The sequence below is a fragment of the Chanodichthys erythropterus genome, chromosome 5 (genome assembly GCF_024489055.1).
Source record: "Chanodichthys erythropterus isolate Z2021 chromosome 5, ASM2448905v1, whole genome shotgun sequence".
Taxonomy (NCBI): domain Eukaryota; kingdom Metazoa; phylum Chordata; class Actinopteri; order Cypriniformes; family Xenocyprididae; genus Chanodichthys; species Chanodichthys erythropterus.
In genome coordinates, this window is record NC_090225.1 from 2,261,048 (window position 1) to 2,284,539 (window position 23,492).

The window sequence follows — 23,492 nt, forward strand, 5'->3', positions numbered from 1 at the left end:
AATTAATGTATGCAGAAGTTATAACACTTTGTTTCCCTTTTCTTGCCATAAATTCGTTGCCTCGCCACGGCCAAACCGTTTGAGATATCCAAAATCCGTTTGCAATTAAACAACTTCAATGTGTTAGCAACAAGTTAAAAAAAGCTTGGTGTAAATTGGATAAACCCTGTAGGAGTAGTAGTATAAAATTCATAGCCTGTTTTTTCAAAAAATTAACATTCAAACCAAAATAGCTGACTTCCTGTTGGTCGGAGCTAATGAATGTAAATTAGAAAATTGTCCGGCTTGATGAGAATAATATGTGTACCGAGTTTGGTGACTGTAGGAAAAACTAACCCCCACTTTTGTCAAAAGGTGGCGCTACTGAGCCCCTCCACCACGCCCATTTCTATGGCTTTGTCCATGTCTACTGGTTGACAATATTGATGTGTGTGTCGAGTTTCATGCAATTTGAAGCATGTTAAGAGCCTCAAAAACACTCAAGAATATTATTACAGTTTGACCTGTTGCCATGGCAACAATATTTCAAATATCAAAAATCCTGTCATAGGTCTACATCTGCTGTGTATTGACATTACACTGATGAAGTTTGAAGCAAATCAGGTAAAAATAAGTGGGTGATCTCAAAGCATTTTAAAAGTGATACACTTCTTGCTGCCATTTGGTGGCGCTATAACTTTGACTCACAATAGTTACATCCATGTGATCAGACTACTACAACCAACACACTCCTGAAGTTTCATAAACATCAATCAATGTATGCAGAAGTTATAACACATTTCCTGTTTCCCTTTTCTTGCCATAAATTCGTTGCCTCGCCACGGCCAAACCGTTTGAGATATCCAAAATCCGTTTGCAATTAAACAACTTCAATGTGTTCGCAACAAGTTAAAAAAAGCTTGGTGTAAATTGGATAAACCCTGTAGGAGTAGTAGTATAAAATTCATAGCCTGTTTTTTCAAAAAATTAACATTCAAACCAAAATAGCTGACTTCCTGTTGGTCGGAGCTAATGAATGTAAATTAGAAAATTGTCCGGCTTGATGAGAATAATATGTTTACCGAGTTTGGTGAGTGTAGGAAAAACTAACCCCCACTTTTGTCAAAAGGTGGCGCTACTGAGCCCCTCCACCACGCCCATTTCTATGGCTTTGTCCATGTCTACTGGTTGACAATATTGATGTGTGTGTCGAGTTTCATGCAATTTGAAGCATGTTAAGAGCCTCAAAAACACTCAAGAATATTATTACAGTTTGACCTGTTGCCATGGCAACAATATTTCAAATATCAAAAATCCTGTCATAGGTCTACATCTGCTGTGTATTGACATTACACTGATGAAGTTTGAAGCAAATCAGGTAAAAATAAGAGGGTGATCTCAAAGCATTTTAAAAGTGATACACTTCTTGCTGCCATTTGGTGGCGCTATAACTTTGACTCACAATAGTTACATACATGTGATCAGACTACTACAACCAACACACTCCTGAAGTTTCATAAACATCAATCAATGTATGCAGAAGTTATAACACATTTCCTGTTTCCCTTTTCTCGCCATAAATTCGTTGCCTCGCCACGGCCAAACCGTTTGAGATATCCAAAATCCGTTTGCAATTAAACAACTTCAATGTGTTCGCAACAAGTTAAAAAAAGCTTGGTGTAAATTGGATAAACCCTGTAGGAGTAGTAGTATAAAATTCATAGCCTGTTTTTTCAAAAAATTTACATTCAAACCAAAATAGCTGACTTCCTGTTGGTCGGAGCTAATGAATGTAAATTAGAAAATTGTCCGGCTTGATGAGAATAATATGTGTACCGAGTTTGGTGACTGTAGGAAAAACTAACCCCCACTTTTGTCAAAAGGTGGCGCTACTGAGCCCCTCCACCACGCCCATTTCTATGGCTTTGTCCATGTCTACTAGTTGACAATATTGATGTGTGTGTCGAGTTTCATGCAATTTGAAGCATGTTAAGAGCCTCAAAAACACTCAAGAATATTATTACAGTTTGACCTGTTGCCATGGCAACAATATTTCAAATATCAAAAATCCTGTCATAGGTCTACATCTGCTGTGTATTGACATTACACTGATGAAGTTTGAAGCAAATCAGGTAAAAATAAGAGGGTGATCTCAAAACATTTCAAAAAGTGATACACTTCCTGCTGCCAGTTGGTGGCGCTATAACTTTGACTCACAATAGTCACATCCATGTGATCAGACTCCTATAACGAACACACTCGTGAAGTTTCATAAAGATCAATATATGTATTAAGACGTTATAACACATTTCCTGTTTCCTTTTTCTCGCCATAAATTCATTGCCTCGCCACGGCCAAACCGTTCGAGATATCAAAAATCCCCTGGCAATTTTTAATCATCAGTGTCTTGACTTCATGCTGACCGAGTTTGGTGGCGATCGGATTAATCGTCTAGGAGGAGTATATCAAATTCCAGAGCATGCGTTTTTCAAACAACCCTTAATAGCTGACTTCCTGTTGGCGTGGCGATTAACTTAGAGCGCGAAAGTTGTTCGGCCCGATGAGGTCTATATGTGTACCGAGTTTCATACAAATACGTGCAAGCATGTTTAATATATGGACCAAATTTTCAGACTTTTTTCAAGGGGGCGCTGTTGAGCCCCCCTACCACGCCCGGGTACCAGCCTCTCCGGCGTCCTAATGGCCGCGGATTCCAATGTGTGTGCCAATTTTCAAGAGTTTTTGAGCATGTTAAGGCCCCCAAAAAGCCCCGGAAGACGGAAAAAAAAAAAAAAAAAAAAAAAATAATAATAAATATAGCTGCGAGCAGCGATGGCGGGCCCAAGCCCGGTGGCACCGCCACCCCGGTGGCTTCAGGGCAACTGTGCACAGCGGGCAATAGGCACTTAAAACGGTTAAACATCAAAGGACTATGTCAAATTCACTCCACATTTACTGCACTACAAGGTGCCGCTATAGAGCCCCTCCTCCCTGCCCATTTTCAAAGGATTACATGTGCCAAGTTTTAACATTATTCTGATGAATTTTGAAGCAAATCAGGTAAAAATAAGAGGGTGATCTCAATGTATGCTGAAAGTGACACATTTTCTGCTTCCAGTTGGTGGCGCTATGACTTTGAATCACAATACTCAAATCCATGTGATCAGCCTTGTACAACGAAGACTAAGCCAAAGTTTCATCAAAATCAATTAATGTATGCAGAAGTTATAACACTTTGTTTCCCTTTTCTTGCCATAAATTCGTTGCCTCGCCACGGCCAAACCGTTTGAGATATCCAAAATCCGTTTGCAATTAAACAACTTCAATGTGTTAGCAACAAGTTAAAAAAGCTTGGTGTAAATTGGATAAACCCTGTAGGAGTAGTAGTATAAAATTCATAGCCTGTTTTTTCAAAAAATTAACATTCAAACCAAAATAGCTGACTTCCTGTTGGTCGGAGCTAATGAATGTAAATTAGAAAATTGTCCGGCTTGATGAGAATAATATGTGTACCGAGTTTGGTGACTGTAGGAAAAACTAACCCCCACTTTTGTCAAAAGGTGGCGCTACTGAGCCCCTCCACCACGCCCATTTCTATGGCTTTGTCCATGTCTACTGGTTGACAATATTGATGTGTGTGTCGAGTTTCATGCAATTTGAAGCATGTTAAGAGCCTCAAAAACACTCAAGAATATTATTACAGTTTGACCTGTTGCCATGGCAACAATATTTCAAATATCAAAAATCCTGTCATAGGTCTACATCTGCTGTGTATTGACATTACACTGATGAAGTTTGAAGCAAATCAGGTAAAAATAAGAGGGTGATCTCAAAGCATTTTAAAAGTGATACACTTCTTGCTGCCATTTGGTGGCGCTATAACTTTGACTCACAATAGTTACATCCATGTGATCAGACTACTACAACCAACACACTCCTGAAGTTTCATAAACATCAATCAATGTATGCAGAAGTTATAACACATTTCCTGTTTCCCTTTTCTCGCCATAAATTCGTTGCCTCGCCACGGCCAAACCGTTTGAGATATCCAAAATCCGTTTGCAATTAAACAACTTCAATGTGTTCGCAACAAGTTAAAAAAAGCTTGGTGTAAATTGGATAAACCCTGTAGGAGTAGTAGTATAAAATTCATAGCCTGTTTTTTCAAAAAATTAACATTCAAACCAAAATAGCTGACTTCCTGTTGGTCGGAGCTAATGAATGTAAATTAGAAAATTGTCCGGCTTGATGAGAATAATATGTGTACCGAGTTTGGTGACTGTAGGAAAAACTAACCCCCCACTTTTGTCAAAAGGTGGCGCTACTGAGCCCCTCCACCACGCCCATTTCTATGGCTTTGTCCATGTCTACTGGTTGACAATATTGATGTGTGTGTCGAGTTTCATGCAATTTGAAGCATGTTAAGAGCCTCAAAAACACTCAAGAATATTATTACAGTTTGACCTGTTGCCATGGCAACAATATTTCAAATATCAAAAATCCTGTCATAGGTCTACATCTGCTGTGTATTGACATTACACTGATGAAGTTTGAAGCAAATCAGGTAAAAATAAGAGGGTGATCTCAAAACATTTCAAAAAGTGATACACTTCCTGCTGCCAGTTGGTGGCGCTATAACTTTGACTCACAATAGTCACATCCATGTGATCAGACTCCTATAACGAACACACTCGTGAAGTTTCATAAAGATCAATATATGTATTAAGACGTTATAACACATTTCCTGTTTCCTTTTTCTCGCCATAAATTCGTTGCCTCGCCACGGCCAAACCGTTCGAGATATCAAAAATCCCCTGGCAATTTTTAATCATCAGTGTCTTGACTTCATGCTGACCGAGTTTGGTGGCGATCGGATTAATCGTCTAGGAGGAGTATATCAAATTCCAGAGCATGCGTTTTTCAAACAACCCTTAATAGCTGACTTCCTGTTGGCGTGGCGATTAACTTAGAGCGCGAAAGTTGTTCGGCCCGATGAGGTCTATATGTGTACCGAGTTTCATACTAATACGTGCAAGCATGTTTAATATATGGACCAAATTTTCAGACTTTTTTCAAGGGGGCGCTGTCGAGCCCCCCTGCCACGCCCGGGTACCAGCCTCTCCGGCGTCCTAATGGCCGCGGATTCCAATGTGTGTGCCAATTTTCAAGAGTTTTTGAGCATGTTAAGGCCCCCAAAAAGCCCCGGAAGACGGAAAAAAATAAAAAAAAAAAAAATAATAATCCTTAGAAGAACAAGAGGGCCCTGCGCGAATTTTCGCTTGGGCCCTAAATATAGCTGCGAGCAGCGATGGCGGGCCCAAGCCCGGTGGCACCGCCACCCCGGTGGCTTCAGGGCAACTGTGCACAGCGGGCAATAGGCACTTAAAACGGTTAAACATCAAAGGACTATGTCAAATTCACTCCACATTTACTGCACTACAAGGTGCCGTTATAGAGCCCCTCCTCCCTGCCCATTTTCAAAGGATTACATGTGCCAAGTTTTAACATTATTCTGATGAATTTTGAAGCAAATCAGGTAAAAATAAGAGGGTGATCTCAATGTATGCTGAAAGTGACACATTTTCTGCTTCCAGTTGGTGGCGCTATGACTTTGAATCACAATAGTCAAATCCATGTGATCAGCCTTGTACAACGAAGACTAAGCCAATGTTTCATCAAAATCAATTAATGTATGCAGAAGTTATAACACTTTGTTTCCCTTTTCTTGCCATAAATTCGTTGCCTCGCCACGGCCAAACCGTTTGAGATATCCAAAATCCGTTTGCAATTAAACAACTTCAATGTGTTCGCAACAAGTTAAAAAAAGCTTGGTGTAAATTGGATAAACCCTGTAGGAGTAGTAGTATAAAATTCATAGCCTGTTTTTTCAAAAAATTAACATTCAAACCAAAATAGCTGACTTCCTGTTGGTCGGAGCTAATGAATGTAAATTAGAAAATTGTCCGGCTTGATGAGAATAATATGTTTACCGAGTTTGGTGACTGTAGGAAAAACTAACCCCCACTTTTGTCAAAAGGTGGCGCTACTGAGCCCCTCCACCACGCCCATTTCTATGGCTTTGTCCATGTCTACTGGTTGACAATATTGATGTGTGTGTCGAGTTTCATGCAATTTGAAGCATGTTAAGAGCCTCAAAAACACTCAAGAATATTATTACAGTTTGACCTGTTGCCATGGCAACAATATTTCAAATATCAAAAATCCTGTCATAGGTCTACATCTGCTGTGTATTGACATTACACTGATGAAGTTTGAAGCAAATCAGGTAAAAATAAGAGGGTGATCTCAAAGCATTTTAAAAGTGATACACTTCTTGCTGCCATTTGGTGGCGCTATAACTTTGACTCACAATAGTTACATCCATGTGATCAGACTCCTATAACGAACACACTCGTGAAGTTTCATAAACATCAATCAATGTATGCAGAAGTTATAACACATTTCCTGTTTCCCTTTTCTCGCCATAAATTCGTTGCCTCGCCACGGCCAAACCGTTTGAGATATCCAAAATCCGTTTGCAATTAAACAACTTCAATGTGTTCGCAACAAGTTAAAAAAAGCTTGGTGTAAATTGGATAAACCCTGTAGGAGTAGTAGTATAAAATTCATAGCCTGTTTTTTCAAAAAATTTACATTCAAACCAAAATAGCTGACTTCCTGTTGGTCGGAGCTAATGAATGTAAATTAGAAAATTGTCCGGCTTGATGAGAATAATATGTGTACCGAGTTTGGTGACTGTAGGAAAAACTAACCCCCACTTTTGTCAAAAGGTGGCGCTACTGAGCCCCTCCACCACGCCCATTTCTATGGCTTTGTCCATGTCTACTGGTTGACAATATTGATGTGTGTGTCGAGTTTCATGCAATTTGAAGCATGTTAAGAGCCTCAAAAACACTCAAGAATATTATTACAGTTTGACCTGTTGCCATGGCAACAATATTTCAAATATCAAAAATCCTGTCATAGGTCTACATCTGCTGTGTATTGACATTACACTGATGAAGTTTGAAGCAAATCAGGTAAAAATAAGAGGGTGATCTCAAAACATTTCAAAAAGTGATACACTTCCTGCTGCCAGTTGGTGGCGCTATAACTTTGACTCACAATAGTCACATCCATGTGATCAGACTCCTATAACGAACACACTCGTGAAGTTTCATAAAGATCAATATATGTATTAAGACGTTATAACACATTTCCTGTTTCCTTTTTCTCGCCATAAATTCGTTGCCTCGCCACGGCCAAACCGTTCGAGATATCAAAAATCCCCTGGCAATTTTTAATCATCAGTGTCTTGACTTCATGCTGACCGAGTTTGGTGGCGATCGGATTAATCGTCTAGGAGGAGTATATCAAATTCCAGAGCATGCGTTTTTCAAACAACCCTTAATAGCTGACTTCCTGTTGGCGTGGCGATTAACTTAGAGCGCGAAAGTTGTTCGGCCCGATGAGGTCTATATGTGTACCGAGTTTCATACTAATACGTGCAAGCATGTTTAATATATGGACCAAATTTTCAGACTTTTTTCAAGGGGGCGCTGTCGAGCCCCCCTGCCACGCCCGGGTACCAGCCTCTCCGGCGTCCTAATGGCCGCGGATTCCAATGTGTGTGCCAATTTTCAAGAGTTTTTGAGCATGTTAAGGCCCCCAAAAAGCCCCGGAAGACGGAAAAAAAAAAAAAAAATAAAAAATAATCCTTAGAAGAACAAGAGGGCCCTGCGCGCTTAATTCGCTTGGGCCCTAAAAATAATAATCCTTAGAAGAACAAGAGGGCCCTGCGCGAATTTTCGCTTGGGCCCTAATTAGTTGTTACACCAAGATCTAACAGCCCTACTGAAGGTCTAAGATGTCTAGATCAGTTTGCTCCATCTAATGACCAGTCTGGACCAGCTAAAGATCAGTTTCTTTGCTCTTATGTTCACTTTAATCAGATGTTCTGGGAAACTTATCCTTTATTATATCTTCACAGAGGCGAAATGGCATGTCCCTTCCACCAAGATCCTCAACTCTTTGAAGGAAAGAGGCAAGGATTCGCCGAACAAGTTGACGCGGGTAAGATTATTCCCACTTGACACTCTGGAAGAGTAAAAGTCATGACTGTGATTTTGCCAAGCAGAGCAACATCATTTGTTCTGATCCTGTAAGGAACAAACATTGTCCCATCCATTCAATACCCTTAAAACAGGTACTTTTCCTTGAGCTTTTGATAAATATGAGGTCACTCTGTAAGTTTCAGAACTGAAAACTTCCTTGTTAGTCCAATAAAAGCTTTTATTGACACCAGCAAATGACTGATCCTGGAATGTGCCTATAGATAGGTGAAACTCCGCCTCCACAGAAGAAATCAACGCCTACTTCATCATTGCAGCGTTAGCCCCGCCCACTGGTGTGTTAATGAGATGAGGAGGAGAGAAGAGCGATACAGGACTAAAATAACATTACCTTTCAAAGCATCCTAATGCAGGATTATGGTTATTTATTTTCATCAATGTGAATGTCTCAGTTGAGCTTTATTTATTTGTATTCGGTTCATTTCACTGTGGATTCTTTGGTAAATCAATCGCATTTCAGCGCAGGTTTTACAAACAGACTTTTACGATATGGACTCGACAGTAATGCAACAACATGTCAGTAACTGTGTTCATTCTAATGCCTGATCTGATATTAATGATTCATGTACAGTCACATGATCTTTGTCTGTGTGTCAGTAAATCAAACCAGTGACTGAACGCTCAACTTCACCTTGTTTCTCTTAGTGGGATGAAAATAATCTGTTATTTAAACTGATTAAATTATATAAAGAAAGTGATCAAAGAATGCTCCCTTTACAATCACTGGAGCTGTCAATCAAACAGAGCGAGTTTATCAGTGCTGAGTTCTGGACTCGCACCAAAACTCCCGTTGTATTCAACAAATCTCTTATTTACATGGCATTTGCACTGTTAGTTATGATGAAAGCATTCGTTAGTGTGCAGAAATTGAGTTGCAATGACGAGATCACTGCTTTCATGATCTCAACAACATGTCTGTGATCGACTACATGTTCATCACTGCAACCTTTCATGCCACGATCTAAATATAATGCCATAGATCTAAATGTAATGCTATAATCAACACTTTTCATGATTAGTTAACCTTGAGAGCTGTAATAGTAAAAACATGCTAAAAGTTTTTGAGAGAGTAATACTATTTCATATGGAAAGATATCAGCCAATCACAGCAGTGGGCGTTTACACTGAAGTCTCACAGCAGACACGCCCCTTAAAACAGAGCGTTCAAATCAGAGGATAAAATCAGGATAGGAAAAATGCCTTTTATTTCTAAATTATGACAATTTTTGATGTAAAAATCATACTAAGATTATAAGTGCATCCCAGGAAACATTATAAAATAATAAAACATCACAGTTCATGACCCCTTTGTTCATGAAGGTTTTCCTTTGGTATCTGCGCAATGCTAACGGTCTAATCAGATTCAATTAACTATGCTAAGCTATGCTAAAAGTGGTACCGCCAGAACCGGAGATCGGCTGAATGGATTCGAAAAAGGTAAAACTCAACTGTTTAACTCTAGGGGAGTTGGAAAATGAGCCTATTTTCAAAAAAAGTGGAGTGTTCCTTTAAGGACTACTGCCCTAAAACGCTAAAAATTATTTGATAGTAATTTTAGACTAACCAGGATGTCCTACTTGGCAAAATCACACTCGTCCTACACACAGCTGTATAGAAGGTCAAGAGGTCTGGTTCATTCAAAGGACAGAAGACCGCTGACAAAATAAACTATGTGCTTTATTTATAATTCAGTTGGTTCGTTGGCTAGCCAGCAGGCATTTGTTTATATATGCAACTGTATGTTTATAAATGCCGAACAAATTCATAATCTAGGGAAATTCCCCCTGGGAAATTCACTGCGGGGACAGTGTCAGAATGTGTTTTAATGTGGTAAGTGAGATTTACACTTCACATATGAACCAGTTTATCAAGTGGAAACATGGGCTGGATCTGCTGCTTGGGAAACCACTCCAGCTCGTCTTTAGGGTGTTAACTACCTACAGTACGCTGAAAACCTTGATATGACAAACACGCACACAGAGGCACAGTGAGCCCCGCTAGTCGTGCTGTCAGTGTGCATGTGCATCAGTGTGATGAATGAATGGAGATAAGGTCAGTCTGCCCTTGGTGCTGCCGCTCTGTGCTGTTATCAGGGACACGCTCGTGTTTGTCTGTCTCTCTCGCCATCTATCTCACCTTGAATGTTAGTTTTACCCAATATCTCTCACTTCCTGTTCCAGTAATAGCATCTGACCACCGGCAGCCAATTCAAAGTAAATTGCGGTCATTTAACGCAGGGCAGCAGGGGTCCAGAAACAACAGGCTCCTGTAGTGATGCAGCTGTATATATATATATAAGCTCTCTTCCAAAACGTTTGAGCTGAAATGATCCTCATACAAACTGTTAACTGTAGCTATGTTTCCATCCACCTATTTTTATGCAAATTTTGGGACTGCATAAAAAACACTGGATGCAAAAAAATGTGCATAAGAATCGTATGTGCTTAATTGAGGTATACAGTTTTATGCAGAGTTAAAGTTAATGAGATAAATAAGTGATGATTGTGCATTAGTGATGAACACCTGCTGTTAACAAGCAGAATCACTAAAGAGAAACACAAGAACTACAACTGACTTCAGCCACAGCCTAAGATGAACTCAACTGAAGATAAAAGACATTAAATCTCTCAAGATCTGATTAAACAACTCCACAAACAGCACGTTATCTCATGAACTTTAACTCTGTTCAGTGTTATTTTAACTCTATGTAGAGAGGAACCATATGTACTCCAAGCAGAGTTGATTTAACTCTGGAGATTTTGCTGTGTACATGCATATAAACTACAATGCAAACAAACAATAAATTTGCAACTTTGGACGGCAACATGATGCTTTAAAATGAGTAGTGCACACAAATATGGGCTCGAGCACAGATGGTGTGAGGATCCTATTGGAACTCATGAAACTTTGCATACGCGTCAGAAGTGGTGAAAATTTATGCCTGATTTGAGTTTCAGAATAAGGTGTGGCAAAATGACACCACCCATAAAATTTCAGCGAAGTGCCTCTTGTGCTATGTTTCACGTACAGGTATGAAATTTGGTACACACATGTAACAGCTCAATACCTACAAAAAAGTCTCCTGGAGCAAAATCTGAAGTCAGATATTTTGAATTTTCTCTGCAAAGTTTGTGCAGTTTTTGCCATTTCCAGACGTTGTACTTTAACAAACTCCTCCTAGAGATTTAATCAGATCAACATCATATTTGGTCAGTCTCATCTAAAGGCCTTAGCGACATTAAATTGCAAAGATCTTGAGTTTTCGTTGAAGGGTGTCTCCGTGACGGCCTGACAAATTGTTCACAATGAAACAGGAAGTTGTTGTAACTGTCAATCTGCCCCAAACTTAACATATATGCAAATATTCAGTTACAGTCATAGCGCCACCTGCGGGACACAGGAAATGGCATGCTTTACACTGTAATTTACTCACTGAAACACATTTAAATATGCCATGAAGTACCAAACATGTTAGAAATACATTAAATCATGCAACACTTGGCTTTACTAAGTGCTAATGTACATGGCAATATTCAGTTATTGTTAAATCAGGAAGTGTGGCACTTCAAAATTATTTCTCCTATATTTACCTGCTTACATGCATTACATACATTCTCTTGGCTGATTCATTAATTTATTTATTTTCACAGAGCTTGTTGTAAATGCATTTTTTGAAAGGATATATGTGCTGCTGCATGAAAATTAAGTATCTTAGAAAAGCATCATAATTTTGCTGCTTGCTGTTTTTCATTTGCATTTACCTCAGTATAATTGACTTTTCATTAAGCCCCGCCTTAAACGTTATTAACCAATCGTACTTTAGAATCAAAATGCATGCATGTAAATGCAGACGTTAGACAAAAGAGTTTATGGAGAATGTGTCTGGATGATTTTTAATGTATTTTTACAATAAATTATCCTAAAATACATGACAGACTACATTTAATAGTGATACTTTTTTCCTTTTTACGATTAAACTGTGTTGTCTTCCTTCTAAAATGAAAAAATTAGTAAGAAAATCTTAATTTGCTCCAAGGTAAATTAATGTTAATTACTTAGTTTCACTTACACTAATGTTATGACTTATAATTTGCTTCATTTGAGGCTTTCTCTCTTTCAGTGACTGTGGAAAGCACTTGCCTGTATTCTGATTTGCAATCACTGCAGTTTTTAATCACCTCACTTCTTAATTTAACAATTTCTATTAAAGAAAATGGCAGATAATGTCTTAATTCCTTTTCTTTCCCACGTTAAGTGTAATACTCAATCAGTTTTTACCACTTCATGCTGTTCAAATGAATCTCAGTAGACATGTTTTCTCAGTTAGCAACAGACTTTTAGATTTAATCTACAGCATATGATTTATTGTGATTGTGATGAAGAGTTATAGTGGGTTTGCAGCTGTAGAGCTTCTGAACAAACATGAAAAACCATGATAGATTAAAGGACTGTCTCATTATCCACGTTAAGTGGAGTGTGTTTTACAGCTGCATTAATGAGTATGTTGGATCATTTCATGGCAGTCTATATAAAAGCAGGTTTAATGTCAGAATTAGTCTCTTAATTATGTTTTCTGTTGTCTGTTTGCCTTTTACAATCTATATCAATAACTTACAAACCGTTTCATCTCTGAAATGGTCTCTAATGTCTGTTGCATTGTCTGAAATGCTGTTGGCCGTATCCACTGGGAGATGTACATGGCGCCGTTCACCACAGGCTCTGCTCTCTTGATTTATTACGCCTATTGTCTGCGCACTAATTAATGAATACAGCTCATATTTGCATACATTACCAGTCACAGAATTATTCATTAGCTCACAGTAATTAGTTTTGCTGGTCTTTGCAGTGTGCAGTGGTACGTTTAAATTGGCATGATGTTAGTTTGGACTAAAGAAGGTGTCACATGACAAAGAATATGACCGCAAATGCGGCCCATTTTCCATCTGCTAATTAAAGAATTATAGATAATAAACTATGCTAGCAAGCACAAAACGCCACATATACAATAGGATGATATGTATTGTGTGTTACAATGTGAGCTACTGAAACACTGAGCCAGTTTATGCTGGCAGTTTTTAATTTTAACATTTTTTATATATATTATTCATATATTATTTTATTTTAATTATATATATATGTATGTATGTATATATATGTGTATATATATAATATATATATGTGTGTATATATATATAATATGTAAATATGTATATACATACATATATATTATGTATAAACTGTATATACACACACATATATACATACATATTTATACACATGCATATATATATATATATATATATATATATATATATATATATAATATATATATATATATATATATATATATATGTATATATATGTATGTGTGTGTTTATTAATTTTATTATTTATATAATTATTTAATCACTATAATCACTAAATATATATATAATTTTTTTTATTATTTGTTTTGTTTTCTTGGGTGTTGCTAGATGGTTGCTAGGGTATTCTGGGAGGTGACAAGGTGACAAACATGCCTTAGTAAAAGGTCCCTATAATTAATATTTCCTCATGTGTATAATTGTCTTCCTCCAGCAGGGCGGCGATAAGAACTCCAGCCACTCCAGCAGTAACACCCTTTCCAGCAACGCCTCCAGCAGTAACAGTGATGAAAAGCACTTTGGCTCCGGGGACCTGATGGATCCTGAGATGCTGGGTCTCACCTACATTAAAGGAGCCTCCACTGACAGTGGCATTGACACCGCGCCCTGTAGCATGACCCCGGGAGTGGCCAATGCATCCGTGGCCCGTGTCGTGCTCCAGGGCCGGGGTGCGTCTGATCCAGGACACCCGTGGACACCGGAGCTGACGGAAGAAGGTTCAATGGAGGAGGACCACGGCAGGTTGTACCTTCCTCAGAGCTATGCCGCAGCTATGGCCGCCGGACATACACCCGCGGACGGGAGTATAGGAGACCTGAGCGAGATCTCATCCCATTCCAGGTGAGCAAAAGAGTGCTGCTGTTTAGGAGAATATAAATAGGTGAAGTCTTGAATCTGAATGGATCAAGCATTTCCTGGTTCCAAGCGGTGTGTTTTTGCCAAAATTATTTATTAGTCTACTGATTAGATTCCCACTCAGACCATGTGGAATGCTTCTAGTCTGCTTCTAGTCCATTATTGTTTATAAATATGTTCATATTCTTCCAGCTACACACAAACACACAATTAATTGGGTCCGGTTGTTTTGCATATCCAGCTGTGTGGATTCTCTTGGAGAGTGAGGGATGGTCATTTTTTTTTAACTGCAAGTCAGCAGACTTTTTGCATCTAAATTGCTATCACTGATTTCTCATTTTGAATATGCTGAAAGCAAACTATTATGCAAAATGTACTTTTACATGGTGTTTGAACATAAATGTGTCGGCAGTGTGTACACAACCACTGTATAATAATAAAAATCCACCCACTCTTTTTTATATACTCCCCATAAACAGCGTCTCAAATTGAGTTGTTTGTGTTTTCTGTACATTGTGACATCGCACTGTAACAGGCCCCGCCCACAACTGGTGACGAAATCTGCCCTGTTAGCTTAGCTCCTCCCCTGAGTGAGCCGTACACAGTCCGCCATAAATGTTATCGATGAAAACAGTTATCCACTGCGCTACTTTTCTATTGCTTTTCTATGTAAATGTGCTAGATGGACGTGTTTGACCGTTGCGCTCGCGTCTCGCATCTTTTACAGTGTGTCGTGCAGGAAATGGCATTTTAAAAATGCAGCGCTCAAGTTAAAAGAAGTTTAACTACCTTGGGTTTTCCACTGCCCACGTCTCGTGTTTTTAGACACAAAGAGCGTTATGTGTGAATAGTACCGAATCAGAGGTAAAAACGCAAGGTCTGTTTAGCATGTTTACATAGAAAAAAATGGAAAAGCAGCGCATTGGATTGCAAAAATGTGTTCTGTGGAAACGGCCCCATGCTGTTTCTCCTTTTTTGTTGTTGCTGGAGTATCCAAGGCATGAGCTGTAAAGGCTTTGCCCACTTCTGGAAATGTGGATGGGGAGCAGCAGCCCATTTGTATTTAAATATATACACAAGAAAACAGCATGTTTTTGCTTCCAACCAAAAAATGGCATTGTAGGCATGGTGTAATAAATGATCTGTGGGGTATTTTGAGCTGAAACTTCACAGACACATTCTGGGGACATCAGAGACTTGTATTGCATCTTGTGTAAAGAGGCATAATAGGTCCTCTTTAATTGCTTTCTGTTATCTTGAGAGTGTTCTTATATTCTTCAGGATGAGTTTCAAATGCATAGACAAGTGAGTTTTCAAAAGTACACTATTTTAGGGAGTAATATTAGAGCCTCTTAGAGGACCGTTATGTCAGCTAAACCCTTGTAAGCATAGACTGTTACATAAAAGGCAGAAAAATGGTAAGAAGTCTCTTTGAGATGGAGCGGAGAGAATGGCAGCTGTCATGTTGTTGAAGAAAGGTCAGGGTCCTGCTCGTGGCCATCTTGTCAGTTCTGATGTGTGTGTTTTTGAGTGCATGTTTGTCTTGTGAATGCATTTCTAAAAGATGCCCGAACAGAGCACTGTCAATACAGAATCCACCCAATGTCTCTTAAACGGAAGCCCAGGGGATTGTTCTTAGAATTAGATCACTATTGATCTAATTACTCGTAGGGCATTTTCAGAAGTGTAAATTTATTTCCCTTCTTCATGTAACCACCTGTGCTTAAATTAATTAGTACAGGAAGTCATTTCATATGGTTTTGATGCTTGGGTCTCACGTTTCACTACCCCATGTGCGCTGGCCAGTGGCTCTCGCCACTCCAGCAGCCCCTTACCCCACAGCTCCAAGCTCACGTCCTCTCCAGAACATCCCGGAGCCCAGGCAGTTCCCTACAGTAGCCAGGAGCCCGGGCCCAGCATTGAAGCACACACACACAGCCACCGTAGGAGGGCCGATGACAAACTGATCCCGGACGAGCCCCCAATTCAGTCCGAGTGTGGGTGAGTGTGTGGACGTGTGGAATAGGATTAGCGAAGCACAATAATCAGTATCTTCTGATTAAAGTTCATTTAGGGTACAACAGGGCTAAAGGCGCCACGGGGCAAAAGGCACCTTTGTTTTTATTTTCCTCTAAACCACTAGATGGCACAAAAATTGTGAGTAAGTAACATATGTGTGTGCGTGTGCTTCAATGAAATTCAGCACGCTAATATAGAACAGTGAATAAACTGACTTGGAACTACCTGTGCATTAAACCATTTTATTGCACACCTTCCAGCCAATTAGAATCGAATATTCAGATAGACCATGGTATAAAAAGATTTATCAAATATAAAAATTATGAATTATCGTTATTAACCAAATTTTCAGTGCATCACTAAATAGGATGCATCTGCTGGTATGATTGGAAAGAAAGGTTTTATTTAATTGTTTAGGCCACTAAAAGCAGCATTATAAAAACTAAGACACTTATGAGAGTAATTTGTTGTATAATTTAATTTACCATTGGCCATTACAACATACTTGGAGCCCTCAGAATCTCTAGAGCGTGTAAAGCTCTCAAGTAAAACTATGTTTTAAAAGAGTTGTATTGTGATTTCCTAATGTGAACAATTAGGTTGGGCTTTAGATTTGATTAAATTTAATCTTGCCCTCCAAGCTTGTGCCAGAGTGACTCATTAATCGTCTGGTTTAAAAGGCCAGGAGAGACCAATCTATTCCGAGACTGGATTTAGCCACCGGCGAAGTTCTTTCACTTCTATTTATCCAATTAATCTCTCCGCTGGCACAATCATCAAGCAATTCCAGTTTTTAAGGACAAAAAAAAACATTTTCAGTAGGTTGCTGATCAAAGTGAATCTTTCCTCAATCGATCCAAGTATCACCACAGCTTGGAATGAACCGTCAGTAGATTAACGGCTTCATCCAAGTGAGTTCTTGTGCTAAAACAGCTCTGTAAATGCGCAAATGCAATATACTAAGTATGTGTCTCCCCTCATTATTGATCTGTACAATGATGTCCAATCTTTGTGGACTGGACATTCCACACAGAAGATCGGTGTTTCCCACTGGACTCCAAACAGATCCTGAAGAGGAAGCAATTAAGCCACAGCCACTATTCTAGTTTTGTTTTTCCTTCTTCTAGGGAACCATGTTTTTATTTTTAGATCATGACGATGTTACTGGGAAAAGACTGGTATTAATTTATGTTGAATGAATGTAGGTATATTAGGTCACTTTTGGCATTGAGATGATGGTCAAAAATAGTTTGCCTTAATACGCTCTAGAGAAGTGTGAATTTGAATTAAATTGGTCACACCCTGCTCCTAGGGACCTACTGTCCTGCAAAATTTATTTCCAGCCTGCTTCAGCATACCTGCCTGTGATTTTCAAGCAATCCAGAAGAGTTTGTTTAGCTGGTTCCGGTGTGTTTGATTAGGGTTGGAGCTGAACTCTGCAGACAGTGGGTCCCAGGAGTAGGGTTGAAGACCTCTGCTCTATTGTTCTGTCTGCTCCATCCATCCATCCATCCATCCATCCATCCATCCATCCCTCCATCCATCAATCCATCAATCAATCAATCAATCAACCAACCAATCAACCAATCAATCAATCAATCAATCAATCAATCAATCAATCAATCAATCCATCAATCAATCAACTGTCATACTATCCATCCATTCATCATCATACTGTGTCCATCCATCCATCCATCCATCCATCCATCCATCCATCGTTCTGTCTGTCCATCCATCTGTCCATCCATCCATCCACCAATCAGTCTATCCGTTCATCCATTCATCCATATATCATCTGTCATACTATCCATCCATCCATCATCATACTGTGTTCATCCATCCATCGTTCTGTCTGTCCATCCGTCTATCTATCCGTCTATCTATCTATCCGTCTGTCTATCTATCTATCTATCTATCTATCTATCTATCTATCTATCTATCTATCATCTATCTATCTATCATCTATCTATCGGACTGTCTGTCATTTTATTGTTTTATCTATTGTCTTTATTCATTCAAACTTTAACTCTACAAATTACAGTTGAACACATTTCTTTGAATGTTAATTCATTATGTCACACTTTCTTACATTCCAATTCAAATTTCACTTTGTTTGCTACCTCAGTTCAGTAAAAAATGCTTTTGATCTTAAAGTTTTCAATCTAAAATGCAACAAAATATTCCTTTAGAGGAGCAATTTTGGTTAGGCTGTAATTATTTATAATTAGACTTATCCTAAAACAATAGACGTCTATGTTACGTCCTCATTCAGCTAGAAAAGTGAGTGTGTAATTATGCTCTGGTTGAAACTCTCTCAGGTCCATCTCTCCAGTAATGTCTTTTGTTCTTCTTAGATGGATGGTGCGGCTGAGCTGTTTTCCCCAGCTGTTATGAAAGAAGCCTTGTAATGCAGTTAGCATCTCCATTCTTGGTTTATTTCACGTTACGCAACTCAGCCTCTTGACAAATCATCCAATATTTCTCACATTTATTGTGCCTGTTAATGAAGCTTTTTCCAGTTTGCAATGTGTCTTGACACTATAAACCTTTCACCAGCTGCTAACTTTATTCTCTGTTTCTTCTACTTTCCTCGGCTTCTTTTGCTTAGTGGAGCCGAGAGCTTGTTGTCTTTCCTTCTGAAGGCTCTAGCCGAGCGGTCCAGGTAAATAACCCCCCCCCCCCCCCCCCCACTGTGTATGTTTGTGCTCACGCTGTTAGTGAACTTTCCCCTTTGACCCCTGACCTTTATGTTCTCCTCACTGAGTGTAAATGTCTCGAGTTGAAATTCCCCCTGCTGTGCCACACCGACCCTCCCCTCCGTGCTCACCTCGACAGTTTCTGTCAGGCTCAGACGTAGCCTGTAGTGCTCATATCAACAGTTGCTCATAGACACATACACCAGTAAAGGCCAATGGGTCACCAAGTGTGTTGAAGCCGCGGCGTTAGTGCCAGACAGCTGTGATGACATTGTCCAGTGCCTGTGGGCTTTGAGTGAGTTTTAATACGCCCTCTTCACTACTGCACTTTGGATTTTCGCTGCATTGCTCAGTTGTTATTTTTAGCCTAGGCTGAATCCGTAAAGGACGACACACCTTTCACTGCACTGTCTGAATGTGACCTTCTCACAGTATTAATTAACTCACCTCCAGTATTTACACACTTGCTAAGTATTTTTAACTTTGCAGCAGCTTGTATATTAGTAACCTTTAAGTTTTGCCTAGAACTTTCTAGAAGAAATTAAGCTATGCATGGAAATGCTTTCATTGTTTTCCCTATGGAAGTCTGTCAGCTGAGCCTGATTCTACATCCATAATAGGATGTTATCCATTGAATACTGCAGGTTTAAACGCAAGATATACTAGTACATTCAAGTTTTGGAACCAGTTACAACATTAAACCTTGAGTAGCTATGTGAGACTGTTTAGCTAGTTCGATAATGTAGATAAATTTCAATACAAGTGAAATTGACAATCATTATGTATATGGCCCTGTATACATGTAGTATTAAGATGCACTTTGGTCAATCGAGCGAGTGAGACAAATTCCCGTTTAAACCTGGTGTTTTAATTAGTCTCTTTTGTCCACTTTCGACCACTTCTGTCCTGATTTCTTCGAGGGGAGGGTCCATGGGCGGGTAAATGTATAGGATTTTTCAGATCTTTTGATCTAATGGACGAAATAAGCCTGTGCAATTTACATATGAATGCAAAAAGAGGTGACGGGAAAACATACAGAGAGCATCAGCTTTCGTTTCTGCTCTTATAGCCACAAAACCACAACAAACACTGTGAGTGTGTGTTAGGAATCAGGAATGACCAACAAAACTTGGGTCTTTAGCCGACAAAGTTTAAATCCTGTCTGGCTGGATAGTGCGCTTCCCATAATGATTACAGTAGGCGGATAGTAGATGGTCTTTTGTGGCTGTTCGAATGCATTTGACCACGAGCAAAGCAATCCATTCGAATGCATTTTCTAGTCCGCATCTACACTGCAGGTCTTGATGCCCAGTTCTGATTTGTTGGATGTATCAAATTGTTTTGATGACCAGCTTACTTATCTTCTTTTAAAAGTAACCCATATCCGATATCTGCATTTACATTAAACACAAATCGACGTGAATACGAAACAACCCAAGGTAGATGTGCTGACCCGGAAAAGCTTAGACCGAAAAGGTTTGTAATTTGCAGTGGACGCAGATGAAATGATAATACAAGCTTTTGCTTTCTGCACCATCTTTAAAGGTCAGCAAAACTCTGGGTTGAGCTTTCGTCCTTCATTACGCCATTGAAAAGAGTCATGTGATCACAGTTGGTGTCCACCAGAGTTGACGTCATTCGCCACTATCGCTTTTTCAATGACAAACGACTGTATCTGACAATATCTGATCTGTCCTTTTATGTGGCAGATGCAAATGTATCTGATTCATATCAGATTTATTTCCACAAATGAATAAAGCCTGAAACCGATCTGAGGATATCAGAATCAATGTGCTTTTTTCCTGCTTAGATGTTCGAGGGCCATATCCGATCTGAACCACATGGGAGGAAAAAATCAGGATTGGGTCACTTGAACCATGTAATGTAAATGCGGCCGAAGTGGTTGAAAGTGGACAAGCTTTATATATATATATATTTAATGTTTAAATAGTTTTATGATGATTAATGATTTGCTACAGATATTGTCGACAGTTTAATTTGTATTTAATATATAATTTCTTGTGTTCAGGTTTAGTTTTAGTCCATATGTGTGAGTGTGTGTGTGTTTCTGCATGCTGTCTGACAGCTATGTAACACCCTGCCAGTCACACACACACATGCACTACACGCAGTCACCACACTATCAAGGTCACATTGCTCTGCCACTATCCTTCCCCTTCCTCCTTTTCACCCGATGGAAGGACGTGTTATAAACTCATAGTTTAGTGTTCTGTGTGACAGTGATTAACATTACACTTACCAGCCGCATTTACACATCTTCTGTAATGCTGACTGTCTCCACAAGCTGCAGAATAAGAGACAAAAGAATAAGACAGACCCTCAATCCTCTATGTTTGACCACCAGCATGAGTAACCCTGGTTCTTCCCTCACTCCTGAACTCAACGCTGGGCTTTACAGCATCACCGGCCTGCTTTTATAATCCGTGCCCGGTTATGTTTGTTCCCACAGGCAGCTGTACGCCGGAGAGGCGTCCTGTCGGCTACAGGAGAGAGGATGTGACAAACTGAAAGACACGGGTCTGCAGCCCAACACGTCTAAAGAAGAATACATGAAGATGATGCTGCCTGAAAGCCCACCTGGAGAGAGCGGCCACAGAAAGGTACAACGAAAAAAATGAAGTTGTAAATAAAGCAATTATCGGGGTTCAAGCACTTTAAGGCCTTTAAGCACATGCGTAGAACAGTATTATGTTTTATTTAGCAAGCCTGTAACCATCTTGATCATAGGTGAAAAAGACCATTTACAGCCAATCCAGGCAATTTAGCATAGGAAATATATGGTTTTTAAAGTTTTTCACAGTTATCGAGGTTGAGCCTAAAACCTAGGACTAGTTTGCCAAAGTTTTTGAAATAGTCTCCAATATTTAACAAACAATTCGATGGACAGCGGCGGTCCTAGAGGACATATGCTACATATGCATGTGAAAAACGCAAATGTGCCGATTTCTTACAGACCTCTAGGGCCGTGAGTCAAACAGGCCCAGCGAGTTTCATTCCGATCAGTCTCTGTTAATCTGATAGCTGCTCATTCATTGGTCAATGGCGGACATGTTTTTTGAGATACATCAATGCCCTTATAGACAATCATAGCTCATCAGACAAAGACACTACATGCCAATTTTCAAGTCAATCGAAATAATGGTGAAGTAGTTATTGCCATTTTCATGTTTTTTTTTTCTTGTTATAGTGCCACCAAGTGGTCAGTCCTCTTTTACACACCCACAGAATGAGCTCTTACATAGGTGTGCTGAGTTTGGTGAAAATATCTCATTCCGTTCACAAGTTATAGCCATTTTAGCAATAGTAGCTCCTCCCACTTTGAACGTTTTGGCGGCTCTTAGGGGCCGTGAACCGAAATTCCAACTTTTTTTGATAATTATTGATATTTAGACTCTAGAGAATCTTGCTGCACTGGTTTGGTTCTGATCAGGCCAAAAGCCTAGGACTAGTAGGTTTTTTAAAAACTTCAAAATACACAAAAATTACGACGAATGAATCCGAGCAAATGATTCCAACGATATAAGACACTTGAGTCTACGGCTAACAGTTTAGGAGATATGAGTCATTTCGTACTTTTCACCGCTATAGCGCCCCTGTCAGGCAGAACGGGGTGAGCCTTGGTGACGTTGTAGACAGTTCTTCAATTGTAATTATTTGAGCTCATTCTGTGTTCGCGTGAAAAAGGACGCAGCAACAGGCCAGCTGGTGGCACTATAACAGGGAAAAAACATGAAAACGTCTATAACTACTTCACCGTTAGCCCGATCGACTTGAAAATTGGCATGCTGTGTCTTTGTCCGAGGTGCCATGATTGTCTTTGAAGACATTGACATATCTTAAAAAACATGGCCGCCATCGGGCAATGAATTTTGAGCAGCTATCAGATTAACGGAGGCCGATCGGAACGAAACTCGCTGGGCCTGTTGGACTCACGACCCTAGAGGCCTGTGAGCAATCGCCACCTTCACTTTTTTCCTGTGCATATATTGCACGATTTTTCGCACACGCCCACATCATTCGTATCACATGATAGAACTCCTCAATTTCTGAGCGAAAATTGTAAATCGTAAAGCACATTATTTTCAGTGTGCACATGCAGAATAGCTTTTTTACAAACTCAGATAATGTTCACTAGATCCAAATACTACGGTACTTTGAAAATACACCATGGTAGTGAAATGCATGCTACTCCAAGAATACCATGGTACTGTAGTTACAATACCATGGAAGTACCTTTTTTGGTAGGGCTTTTAGACATGACACCATGATAATACCATGGTTTTTAGACATTTACCAGAGTAATCATGTATTTTCTGATGTAATACCATGTTTTTTGTTTTTTGAAAATGGACCATGCTAATACAGTGTTTTTAGAGATGTATGATGGTGAAGTACCATGGTAATACCATAGTGTTTTAAATATGGACCTTGATTGTACTATGATTTGGGGCTTTAACAATGGTAATACCATGTTTACACATTTACCATGGTAATTATGTTTTTTTGACATACCATAATGCCATAATATTTTTTTTATATGTGATAAGAGTTTATATCATGGTAATACCTCATTTTTGGAGATGTACGATGGTAAAAATGTTTGTTAGACGAGTACCATGATAATACCATAGTGTTTTAGATATGTA

At 39.3% G+C, this 23,492-nt stretch overlaps 1 protein-coding gene across 6 annotated transcripts in view; it reads left to right on the plus strand.

Moving 5' to 3' along the window:
* The window catches only part of LOC137020307 (signal induced proliferation associated 1 like 2), a 178,399-nt gene that overhangs the window by 131,854 nt on the left and 23,053 nt on the right, over nucleotides 1-23,492 (plus strand). For 3 of the 6 annotated variants that reach the window (XM_067385630.1, XM_067385629.1, XM_067385631.1), the window contains exons 13-17: nucleotides 7,970-8,052; nucleotides 13,689-14,095; nucleotides 15,917-16,111; nucleotides 18,738-18,791; nucleotides 21,296-21,446. In XM_067385630.1, the coding sequence (XP_067241731.1) occupies nucleotides 7,970-8,052; nucleotides 13,689-14,095; nucleotides 15,917-16,111; nucleotides 18,738-18,791; nucleotides 21,296-21,446 (890 nt within the window). The remainder of the gene's footprint in view (nucleotides 1-7,969; nucleotides 8,053-13,688; nucleotides 14,096-15,916; nucleotides 16,112-18,737; nucleotides 18,792-21,295; nucleotides 21,447-23,492) is intronic. The other 3 variants (XM_067385632.1, XM_067385633.1, XM_067385634.1) reach the window with 3 other exon arrangements.